Source organism: Mobula birostris, chromosome 6 (genome assembly GCF_030028105.1).
Source record: "Mobula birostris isolate sMobBir1 chromosome 6, sMobBir1.hap1, whole genome shotgun sequence".
Lineage (NCBI taxonomy): Eukaryota > Metazoa > Chordata > Chondrichthyes > Myliobatiformes > Myliobatidae > Mobula > Mobula birostris.
The window spans coordinates 194,823,311-194,836,556 of record NC_092375.1 but is presented as its reverse complement, the minus strand read 5'-3'; the positions used below and the strand labels follow the sequence as shown (position 1 = coordinate 194,836,556).

Genomic DNA, 13,246 nt, shown 5'->3' with positions numbered 1-13,246 from the left:
ATTATTATGTCAGGTCAACAGGACACATTCAAAGTGCTGTGAATAACCAAGGGAACTTTCGTTCGACTTACTTTTGTTTCATTAATTTGCAATTTATGTCACGGTAGTTCAAGACACAGAACCGAAAATTCAGTTTCAACTGAGTGATTTGCCTGACCATCAGCTGCTTCAACATTTCCACAATTCCAAGACAAACTTGCAGAACTTGACAACCTACAAATCAGAGGCCTTCACTCCTAAAATCCGTTAAAACTTGAAAAACCATCCACCAAGAGTAGAAATTTGTAAACAGAATTGAAATGGAATTGAAATAGCTCATAGCTCTTAGAGCTCAGGATTAGTTAGTTTTCATGTTAGTCTCATTTTCCCCATATAATCGTGAAAATAGTCCACTGGAACAGGCTACACACATAAAAGTTGCTGGTGAATGCAGCAGGCCAGGCAGCATCTGTAGGAAGAGGTGCAGTCGACGTTTCAGGCTGAGACCCTTCGTCAGGACTAACTGAAGGAAGAGTGAGTAAGGGATTTGAAAGTTGGAGGGGGAGGGGGAGGTCCAAAATGATAGGAGAAGACAGGAGGGGGAGGGATGGAGCCAAGAGCTGGACAGGTGATTGGCAAAAGGGGATACGAGAGGATCATGGGACAGGAGGTCCAGGAAGAAAGACGGGGGGGGACGGACCCAGAGGATGGGCAAGAGGTATATTCAGAGGGACAAAGGGAGAAAAAGGAGAGTGAGAGAAAGAATGTGTGTATAAAAATAAGTAACAGATGGGGTACGAGGGGGAGGTGGGGCCTTAGCAGAAGTTAGAGAAGTCGATGTTCATGCCATCAGGTTGGAGGCTACCCAGACGGAATATAAGGTGTTGTTCCTCCAACCTGAGTGTGGCTTCATTTTTACAGTAGAGGAGGCCGTGGATAGACATGTTGGAATGGGAATGGGATGTGGAATTAAAATGTGTGGCCACTGGGAGATCCTGCTTTCTCTGGCGGACAGAGCGTAGATGTTCAGCAAAGCGGTCTCCCAGTCTGCGTCGGGTCTCGCCAATATATAAAAGGCCACATCGGGAGCACCGGACGCAGTATATCACCCCAGTCGACTCACAGGTGAAGTGTTGCCTCACCTGGAAGGACTGCTTGGGGCCCTGAATGGTGGTAAGGGAGGAAGTGTAAGGGCATGTGTAGCACTTGTTCCGCTTACACGGATAAGTGCCAGGAGGGAGATCAGTGGAGAGGGATGGGGGGGACAAATGGACAAGGGAGTCGCGTAGGGAGCGATCCCTGTGGAATGCAGAGAGAGAGGGGGAGGGAAAGATGTGCTTAGTGGTGGGATCCCGTTGGAGGTGGCAGAAGTTACGGAGAATAATATGTTGGACCCGGAGGCTGGTGGGGTGGTAGGTGAGGACCAGGGGAACCCTATTCCTAGTGGGGTGGCGGGAGGATGGAGTGAGAGCAGATGTGCATGAAATGGGGGAGATGCGTTTAAGAGCAGAGTTGATAGTGGAGGAAGGGAAGCCCCTTTCTTTAAAAAAGGAAGACATCTCCATCGTCCTAGAATGAAAAGCCTCATCCTGAGAGCAGATGCGGCGGAGACAGGGGAATTACGAGAAGGGGATGGCGTTTTTGCAAGAGACAGGGTGAGAAGAGGAATAGTCCAGATAGCTGTGAGAGTCAGTAGGCTTATAGTAGACATCAGTGGATAAGCTGTCTCCAGAGACAGAGACAGAAAGATCTAGAAAGGGGAGGGAGGTATCGGAAATGGACCAGGTAAACTTGAGGGCAGGGTGAAAGTTGGAGGCAAAATTAATAAAGTCAACGAGTTCTGCATACGTGCAGGAAGCAGCGCCAATGCAGTCGTCGACGTAGCGAAGGAAAAGTGGGGGACAGATACCAGAATAGGCACGGAACATAGATTGTTCCACAAACCCAACAAAAAGGCAGGCATAGCTAGGACTCATACCGGTGCCCATAGCTACACCCTTAGTTTGGAGGAAGTGGGAGGAGCCAAAGGAGAAATTATTAAGAGTAAGGACTAATTCCGCTAGACGGAGCAGAGCGGTGGTAGAGGGGAACTGATTAGGTCTGGAATCCAAAAAGAAGCGTAGAGCTTTGAGACCACCCTGATGGGGGAATGGAAGTATATAAGGACTGGAACAGGCTGTTACTTTTAAGATTTTGGTTATAGATACAGATGGACTAAGTGACAGCACATTTAAAAAAGTATATATTAATGAAAAGTTCCCTCATGGTCCACTTACCCCACACTGCTTGCTTGTATCTCCAACCCAAGATCCACAGACTGGATGTCCAGGTAGGCCTATTGTCTCTGCCTGCTCCTGCCCTACTGAACTCGTGTCTTTATATCTCGATTCTGTTCCATCCCCTTGGCTCAGTCCCTTCCCACCTACATCCGTGACACTTCTCATGCCCTCAATTCCCTCAGTAACTTTCAATTCCCTGACTACCTCACCTTCACCGTGGATCTTCAGTACCTAGACACTTCCATCCCACATCAGGAAGACCTCAAAGCTCTCCGCTTCTTGCTTGACAAAAGACCCAACCAGTTCCCCACCAGCACCACCCTCCACCATCTGGCAGAAGCGGTCATCACCCTGGAGCAATTTTGGCTGCTTCCAAACCCGAGCGGTAGCCATGGGCCCTTAAATTCACAAGATCCATCTCTGACACATCTCTCTCCTTTCTCAATCTCTCTGTCTCCATCTCTTGGGACAAACTGTCAACCAACATTTATTTTTTTTTCCACAAACGTACTGATTTTCATGGTTCTCTTGACTATATCTCTTCCCACCCTATCTCCTGTAAAAACACTATTCCCTTTAGTCAGTTTATTTGCCTCCACTGCATCTGTTCCCAGGACATGGCTTTCCATTGCAGGACATCAGAGATGTCCTCCTTCTACTATTGATGCTGTCCTCAGCCACATCTCCTCCATTTTCCATACATCCCTGCTCACCCCATCTTCCCACCGCCTTAAAAGTGATAGAGTCCCTCATCCTTACCCACCACCGTTGGCCTCCACATCCAACACATTATCCTCCGCAACTTCAGCCTCTTTCAAATGGCTCCTACCACTAAACATATCTCTATCTCCCCTCCCCTCCACTTTCAGCAGAGATCGTTCCCTTGGTAATTCCCTTCTCCATTTGTCCCTCTGTACTAATCTCCCTCCAAACACTTATCCTTGCAAGTGGCTACACTTTGTTCATACCCCTGCTCCCTCACCTCCATCCAGGACCCAAACAATCCTTCCAATTGAGGCAACACTTCGTCTGAGAATCTGCTAGGGTTGTCTGTTGTGTTCAGTGCTCCCGATGCAGTCTTCTCAACATTGGTGAGACCTCATTGTAAATTGTAGGACTGCTTCGAAGAGCACCTTCGCACCGCCCACCGCAAGCGGGACTTCCCAGTGGCCAAAAAGCTTAATTCTGATTCGCATTCCGATGTGTCAGTCCTTGGCATCCCCTTGTGCCAAGATGGAGGCCTTGGGGTGAAGGAGCAACACCTTATATTCCGTCTGGGTACCCACTAACCTGATGATATGAACATCGATTTCTCCTTCTGGTAACTCAAATCCCCCCCCACCCCCTCTATTCACCACTCTGACCTTTTACCTTTACTCACCTGCCTATTGCTTCTCCCTGGGTCGGGTTCCTTCCTCCTTCCCTTTCTCCTATGGTCCACTCTTCTCTCCTAACAGATTCTTTCTTCTCCAGCCCTTGACCTTTCCCACCCACCTGGCTTCACCTATCACCTTCCAGCTAGCCCCTTTCCTCCTCTCCTGCCTTTTTATTCTGGCATCTTCCTCCTTCCGTTTCAGTCCTCTAGGCCTGAAACATTGACTGTTTATTAATTCCCATTGATGCTGCCTGACCTGCTGAGCTCCTCCAGATTTCTAGCACCTGCAGATTTTCTCATGTTTGTTACTGGGAAGAAAGCATCACATTTAATTTGCTGTCACAATTAGCTCTTGAAATTCAAAATTGCTATGAATATCAAGCATGGGGTTTGCAGTTTTAAACTGATAATTCTGAAATTCATTTTCTTCCTCAATAGCTCCCAGAAATCAGTTAACCAGGTTTCACAGATAAGTGTCCTCAAGGTTGCAACTCTTGCTTTACTAACATCTGAAGCTTCTTGACACTGACAAAAATAACTTTGTAAAATATACTGAAGACATTATCTTTAGAAATAGATTGCTGCATTTCTGCTGAACTTTCTCCAGAGGAAAGTTTATGTCCAAAGTTTCTACAATGTGTTTCCAATCAAAATCTTTTCACATAATATTAACTGCAATCAATTAACACACTAAAGCAAACATCTGATGCTGAAAATCAGATAAATAGAGTGTCTTTAAACTAAGTAAGTGAGACACATACATAAGTCTTATTTTGCTATTAATATTTTGCTATTTAATATTTTACTGCCAACATGTCAATACAGTATATATTAAAGATATTCTCTGAGTTTCTGCTCAGGCAACATATCTGACTCAGTCCACTAGTATTGCTGAGCTAAGTGGCGGGGAGGTGTAGGGGGTAGTTAGATGCGTGTTGTCAGTAGAGGCATCATTTATAAAGCTAGCAATTATTGTCCATTTCCTGTTTCCTTTCAGAGAGGTTTGGTGAGTTGCTTTCTCTAACTACTTACTTGTATTTTCATGGGCATTTATGGAAAAACATTCTCTTGTCTGGAAGGGAAGCTTGAATCCTTTTCAGCTAAACTTTACCGCGATCTGAACCTTATAAGACCAAAGATAAGGATGCTCTTACATATAAATGGGTTCATGGTCACTTAGCATGTCAAATATCCTATATCACCTGTTAACTGTAAAAGAAGTTCCTGACGTGAAACTGCCTATGACCATTCACAAGAAGCCTATGATAATTCTGCAGCCTTGAAGCACTGAGTGAAGTAGAAACCAAACTGAAAAAGTATGAAGTGCAATGACCTATGAAAGATAGGATAGCACATCAAAAACTTTGGAAGTGAAGGACAAGCTGGAGATAATGATGGCATTTGGATAGCCATTACAATCTTGAAAGGTGATAGTACAGAGCTAAAAGTCATTGACAAATCTAAAAGACTATTCAGTACATCAGTCCTTTATAAATGTTTATTTTAACTGTTCAGGTAAGACATGGTGCACTTGCAACTCAGAGTCTGCAGATACGTAATTCTGCTCAATTACAAGACATAGAAAAGAACAAATTCCTCAACAGCAAAGCCAATAATAAGGGAATTTAGACTCGTGGAAGGATTGGAAGAAATTTGAACATATTTTTCATCCAGAGTGTGCTCGGGACCTGTAGTTTATTCCCTGAAAAACATAAGCTATTAAACATAGGATATTCAACCTCATCCAGTCTGCTCCGCCATTCCATCATGGTTGATCTATCATCCCTCTCATCCTCATTCTCCTGCCTTCTCTCTGTAAACTTCAATGCCCTGATTAATCAAGAACCTATTAACTGCTGCCTTAAATATACCTAATGACTTGGCCTGCACAACCATCTGTGGCAATAAATTCCATGATGAATTCACCACCCTCTGGCTAAAGCAATAGTTTCTCATCTCTGTTCTAAATGGACATTTGCTCTATCCAGACCGTTCAATATTTGATAGGTTTCAATGAGATTCCCCCTTATTCTTCTATACTCCAGCAGAATGACAAAAGAAATGACATCTTAAAAAAAATCATAAGCATTTGAAGTACCGTTACACACAAGGTTATGAACCAAAAGCTGAAAAGCAGGATTAAATGGGATAGAACTTAATTAATTTGTATGGTTTCATTCTGGTTTTAAATAAGAGAAATTCAGAAAAATCACTTGTGACTGTACAAACCACACCCTTGCTATCCTTATATTCCATCTGGGTAGCCTCCAGCCTGATGGCATGAACATTGACTACTCTAACTTCCGTTAATGCCTCACCTCCCCTTCATACCCCATCCCTTATTTATCTATTTATTTATTTATTCCCTCCCCCCCCTTTTTTCTCCCTCTGTCCCTCTCACTATAACTCCCTGCCCATTCTCTGGGCTCCCCCCTCCCCCTGACTTTCTCCCTAGGCATCCCGTCCCATGATCTCTCCCTTCTCCAGCCTCGTATCCCTTTTGCCAATCAACTTTCCAGCTCTTGGCTCCATCCCTCCCCCTCCTGTCGTCTCCTATCATTTCGGATCTCCCCCTCCCCCTCCACTTTCAAATCTCTTACTATCTCTTCTTTCAGTTAGTCCTGATGAAGGGTCTCGGCCCGAAACGTCAACTGTACCTCTTCCTAGAGATGCTGCCTGGCCTGCTGCATTCACCAGCATTTTTAGTGTGTGTCCCTTACTATCCTGTCAACATTGACAAATCAAGGAGCATTAAAAAAAAATTGTTTCTACTAGATGAATAACTATTACCAGGTTTTATTTTTCTGCCAGTGGCAAAACACTTCAAAGAGATTTTGCATCAAATTCTCATTTCCAATCATTTCAAAGATGAAAGGGTCAATTTTCTGCCCTAACAATAAATGTCTTTTTCTGAAGGCAACATATAAGCCTGGGTACAATCACAATCAGCTACAACTTTTTACACCTTCACTTAACTGATAATGAATTCAATTAGAGTCTGACTTCCGACAACACAGAAAATTTTGCATTGACCACCTCTCATTTGGCATCTTTGCCGATACAGTTTTAAAGATTTTCAATGGCAATTATTTCCTTAATGATCCAAGGTGATAATGTTAACTCGACAAAGAACAGAAAACAATTAAGCCCGGAATCTTTAAAGCCGGAGTGGTATTTTTAACCATATTGCCCTACTAGGAGCAATAGTTAACAAATTAATAGGTTTTCCAGGATAAGCAATTACTAACAAAACAAAAGCTATTGTGAGCTTTGAATTTTTAATTTATATTTTGAATTGCTACACAATACTCTGATAGTATCCTTAACATCAATATTGCATTTCTTGTACCTTTGTCTTTCACAAATCCACATTGTTCTTTACCTATTCCAGCTTGTATCTTACTTTTAGCTCTTGTCATCAAAATTCTTAGAAGTGTCTTGGTGATATGACTCATTAAACTTATGGTCCTAAGTAATTCACATTCTATTGCTCCAGGTTTCTTAGGAAGAGTGATAAATACTGATGTTTTCATCTCTTCTGGTATTATTCGAGTCTCATAAATGTCATTGATTAAATCAACACATTATTAAGAACAAATTATTGAGCTGAATAGAAACTTGTTAGGAATAGGAGGAAGATAGGGTATATATTCACATTAGAAAGATTGGCTGGTAACGGCATTTGAAAATTCACTTTATTAAATAATACAAGCAGCCAAAAATAATGAGATTGTATAGTGGACAATGATTAGGGGCGTGGTAAACAGTGTACACAGAAGCACAAATTATATTAACAGGCAGCAGTACAGCAATGGACATGCCATTTTGGCCTATGGTATTGTATCTATGGTATCTTGATGTCAATGCTCTCCTCTTGTGTATCCCTTCATATGTCAATCTAAAAGTCTCAAACTCCAACAGTCTGACTGCTTCCACTACTACCTCGGTAACCTATTCCAATCACCTACCCTTCTTAAAGAACATTGTTAGATTAAAAAAGTGGACAAAAGTGTAACTAACTGATGTATCTGAAGACATTAAGTCATACACTGTGAATTTAAAAACTTCCATCATATTCTGTATTTGGAGGGATACAATATTGAGGCACTCCGTTAGTTGGGATTAACTTGGATGTTGTGTCATAGTTCTCTACATGATATGTAAGCCAAGATAGTATGATACGCAAAGCAAGCTGTTGCCCAGGCAGCAGGCTCCCCCTCTCCATGCATCTGTTGAACCCAAAGGGACGGCAAAGACTGATACAGTTTGACATCAGTGGCATCACAGGAATTGCCAGTCTGCATTGAACTCAATGTAGGACTGCCTTAGGGTCTCCAGCTCCAGATTTTTCCTCAGGGTCTACTCCCAACGCCTTCCCCATGAGTGGGGATAGCTGAAAGACAGTGGAGATGTGAGATCAGAGTTTTCCTTCTAGATGAGCTGCCAACCACAGTGAACAAGCTCCATCTGCCCGAAGTGACTAGTTTTAACCTGCCTTTGTCCCTTCTCCTCAAAGTAGTAACCTAGTGGCTAAGCAACACAGCAGCTACTCTTGTTGTGGCTACTTGAGACACACGCCATTGGGAGCATTTAACAGGTAGTGGGAGCTTATCCTCACGACCACCCCGGCTGTAACAACCTTAAGGAACCAGGGATACAATAAAAAAGGAAAGTTTGGCTACATTATCTGTAGCTGATTAGACTACATCAAAACAGCTGTGTACAATTCCACAGACTATCCTTTAGGAAAAATTATATTGAGCCAGGAACAGGTAGTGAACAAATGCAGGAGAATGTTCATACAATCACAAAATTTAAAGTGCAAAAGATAGTTTGTTTAGGTTACAGTGTGTCCATTGCTGCCTCCGAGCTTTCAGTACCCAAATGGAATAGGTATGGGTATGGCTTCAAGTACTCAATAGGTATCTTTGAAATGCATAGAGAGTTTCAAACCCACACTGACTTCTGGGTGAAAAAGCATTTATTTAATTCCCTAACATTGGTAGTGGTTCATTTCCCCAGTTTGAATTCCACAGTTTTAGCTTCATTACGTTTCACTTTTTTTCTTGTCTTCTTTATTTTCATGTTGTTTCCTTTCCATTGAAAAGAAAGGTATGTCGCATCCGGAGTTTCGACGCTGATGCCACTATGCCATCCTTTCTGTATCTCCTTCAGAAACAGGAGTTGCATCACACTCTTTCAGTTGGCAACACCCTCACTTGTGCCTATCAGCTTCTCCTGGTCCACACCAAATCACAGACTTTCCCTTAATCTTCTCAACCCCTCTTCCAGATAACCAATATGTTTAATTTTTAACTGTTTGCAGTTCTGGTGAAAGGTCATCAAAATTAAACATTAACTCCGTTTCCATCAGACTGATCTGCTGAGTATTACCAGCACTCTTGGTTGTTATTTCAATTTCTACCAGCTGATTTTCCTCACTTTCCAATTAAAGTCTCTCTTCAGTCTCCTTTGATCCAAAATTAACCACGCTCAACCTCGACCGTGTCTCTTGACAACTATAATTTTCATTATATATTGTCTCCATATCCTCACTACTGTTACCAAGTTATATTTGCATAGTGGGGATTAGAATTGTACAGTCTTCAAGTTGTAGCCAAGCTAACCACTTATGCAGATCTAGCATAAGATAACTCCTTTTATATTCTATGCCTCAGCTATTCAAGGCCAATTATCCCATATTCTATAAAATCACAAGACATAAGAACAGAATTAGGCCATTTGGCTCCACCATCCCATCATGGCTGATTTATCAGCCCTCTCAACCCCACTCTCCTGCTTTCTCCAATAACCACTGACTCCAATCAACAACCTGATTTTGAGATTAACTCCAGTTTTAGATTTTAAATGGTTTTACATATGAAAGCAAGGCACATTCACAAATTATTAGAATTCAATGAGCTTGTAAAAGAACAAAATGTCTTCCCAGCAGCCAGAAAAATGACTAGAGTTCTCTGCCACAATTCTCAAGTCTCACAGTCATATCGGCAGATATTAAGTAGTGAAGGTATATTAAGGTTGCATGAGATGGGATTTCTGCAATGAAAGTGACCAATAATAAATGGCTTGAAAAAAATATACAGCATTAACACAAAACTAGCTTGTTCTGAAAAAGCCTGCCTTGCTGATTTCCAAGGAATTTTTAAGAAACACTATTTGCTGAGCTCCTATATTCATGAATCATCATGCAAGCCAAACCTCTCCTTCAATCATTCTTTTAAAATTCCTCAACTGAAGTTGGTTAATAATTCAAAGTAAACTTATTATCAAAGTACGTATATATCACCATAAACAGCCCTAAGATTCATTGCCTTGCGGGCATTCATAGTAAATACAAAAAAATAACAAAATAAACAAAATAATGATAGTAAATAAATACTGAGAACAGGAGAATGAACAGTCCTTGAAAGTGAGTCCAATTGTCTGTCTAAAGCCAGCCAGAAGTTTAATTGAAACATAGGGAATGTATCATGAAAATAAATTCTACTACTGAAACAACTGTATTTTCCAAGATAACAGTGTGGCTAAATAATCTATATGTTACCCAGTGTTTTGAATTAGAAGCCTTAACTGAGTCACATCAATGAAGAGAACATTTATTACATTAAGAGAATTATATAATTCACATTATCATGCAAACTCTATCACTAAAGTTTTAGTGAAAATGCATCATAAACACTGGAATTTATTTTGTGTGTCAATAATTGTATAGTGTTTGAATTGTATATGCTGGATTAATTATCTTGCACTATATTTTGCAATGGCTATGCTATAAACAAAAACAACAAAAAATCAGTATGTGAAGTTAAACAAAACTACGAATTGGTTATTACTTTTTTCAAGTGTTACAAAAGAAGTAAAATCCTTTACCTACGGTGCCTTTTCCCCCTGTCTCATTACTTGATAGACTTACAAGTGTAACACCACCAATGCTAAAAAAGCAAAAGCAAATATTGTTAATTTTAGATTGCAGATTAGTCCTACAGAGATGAAAAATTGGAGAAATATGTTTAATGTGTGAAAGGCAAATACAATTGATGCGTGTAATTGAATAAAAATGATAAGGTTAAATTTTATTGATAAGTCAATACATACCTTAAAATTACTGCTAATAATTTGGATAACGTAAATCTGTCTCCACTGTTGCTAGGGAACATAGCAGCCAGAAGAAGAGTGAAAAGGCCTGTAGAAATAAAATATTCAAACAACCAGCAAATTAACTTTGAAATGTAAAAAGATAGAATTAAGCACGAGGATTTTTTAGGAATATATTTTGCAACAATTAGTAGATTAGGAAGCTGAAACACACCAAAATCTTATTTGAGAGGAATAAAATTCATATCTTTTTAAACAAAGGTCAATATATTAAATACAATTACAACTAATAACACAATTAATAGTCTTGTAGTAGTTGTGGTTTGAGGACAGATTAAGCAGGTAGGAGCCTGAATGATGGGAGTAAATGGGATTAGGCAGTTAGAGTTGCAGCATTATTGTAGACCAAGCTATTTTAAGGAGAATATGTCATATTTCAAAAGACATATCTAGATAAAGTAACAATTATACTATAAAAAGGAATTATTCTGTTTTCCCAAAATAAAATTTCAACTAAATTACATCTGTTATTGGACTGTATTGTTAGCAGTCTTTTATCATTTCTAAATTCATATATACTACTTTCAACTTCTAATAAACTTTTGAACTATTTAGGTCTCCATGAAACTTCCGTGGTCACTAAACTTGTTCATGGAGTTAAAGAGTTAAGCAGCAAAGAAACAGGCCCCTTAGCCAACTCGTCTATTCTGACCAAGATATATATCCCAGCTAGACCCATTTGCTTGCATTTGAGCCAAATACTTCTAAAACTATTCTATCCATGTATTTGTCCAAATGTCCTTAAAGCATTGTAATTGTACTCACTTCTCCCACTTCCTCTGGCAGTTCAGGTAGAAATAATTGAAAAACACTAGATGGCACTGTTGCAAGTGTTTTTTTCGCATTTAATACTGATTAATCATCAAAAGAATAGTTTATTTGACAAGACATTTCCATATGATTAAGGAATTGTTGCCCCATGCTAGCTGCACCCTTATGGCCCCTCTCAAGCAGACAATTACATTTTGTTACTCTAACATGGAAATTAACTGGCTCGGAGTGTCATGAATAATTATTTTTCAAAAAAACGTCAAATAGCGGTTTAGTGGGATGAGCAACTCTGGTAAAGTTTGATTACAAATTAAACACAAAATTCGTTAAATCATTAGGAATAATTATAGTCAAATAAGAATAAAATGTGTTGGTAGTAATACAAGAAATCCATTCGCATCTGAAAAGAGGAAAAAAGAGGTTAACGTTTTTATGCATCAACTGAAAATGAAGGAACTGAGATCTTCGTACAGTACTGTACAAATGTTTTAGGCACATATATATAACTAGGCTGCCTAAGACTTTTGCACAGTACTGTAGTAGTTTTATGTATTGCACTGTACTGCTGCCACAAAAAAAAATTTCATGACATATGTGAGTAACAATAAACCCGATTCTGATATGGGTCTCTATCGTGGACAGAGTGGGAAAAGGGAAGGGAGAGGAGAATCATGGTTAGAAAAGAGGACGGGAGAGGGAAGGAAACAGGAACCACCAGAGACATTCTTTAATGATCAATAAACCAATTGTTTGGCATCAAATGATCTTGCCTGGTGTTTCAGGACTGGATGTGTCTACACCTGTGCTGCCCCCTGCCCCTGGCACATCTTCTCTGCCACCTGTCCCACACAACTCCCGTGGCACTCCACCCTTGCCATTCCCAACATCCTTTGTTTCCGCCAGATTTACAAACTTGTTCTCCGCTCCACATTGACAAATACAGTACTGTACAAAAGTCTTATGCACTCTAGTTTTTTTAAAATATACATATGTTGTTTTATTATAAAAAACTATATATATATATATACACACACACACAAACGTATTTTAAAGACTTTTCCACAGTACCGTAGAGAAAAGGGACAATAATTAATGGCCAACAGTCATTTTCATATTTAAAAATTTTTAAGTTTTTTTTTGGATTCACAGTATATTTGCTGCCAAGCAAGCCAATGTGTTTCGATGCAAGCTTAGACCAATATTCTATGATAATGAAGAGATGAATAGAAATTAGGCATAAGATTTTATCTTTTTTTGGGTACTTAACAGAATTACTAATACTTATGATATTACACAAGGTGCAAAACAATTAACTAAATGCACAATGTCGTCTCTAAGTATACTTAGAGCATCACTGAGAATGTATGCTGATGAATGAAAATGCAAGACTATAGAGGACATTAAGGGAATGACAGATGTAAATTAAATCCAAATGTTATCTGATTTTGTAGCAGAAGAAATAGATAAATTACCAAAGGTTGTGGAGAATCTATTGTGGAAAGGAAACATATGGATTTAATTTAGGTTTCAATATTATGTGCCGTGCCATATGACGTGGGCATTCATTGTCTTTGACCATGATTGTTCTTGGCCAATTTTTCTACACAAGTGGTTTGTGATTGCCTTCATCAGGGCAGTGTCCTTACAAGGCAGGTGACCCCAGCCA

General features: G+C 40.0%; 1 protein-coding gene across 5 annotated transcripts in view; it reads right to left on the bottom strand.

Annotated features, from left to right (window-relative positions):
* The window catches only part of LOC140199673 (solute carrier family 35 member F5-like), a 146,424-nt gene that overhangs the window by 68,901 nt on the left and 64,277 nt on the right, over positions 1 to 13,246 (bottom strand). For all 5 annotated transcript variants that reach the window (XR_011886463.1, XM_072262138.1, XM_072262136.1 and 2 more), the window contains 2 exons: positions 10,750 to 10,837; positions 10,525 to 10,586 (listed from right to left, as the gene is read on the bottom strand). Coding sequence is in view for 4 of the 5 variants with exons in the window: in XM_072262138.1 (XP_072118239.1) it covers positions 10,525 to 10,586; positions 10,750 to 10,837 (150 nt within the window). In the remaining variant the exon portion in view is untranslated. The remainder of the gene's footprint in view (positions 1 to 10,524; positions 10,587 to 10,749; positions 10,838 to 13,246) is intronic.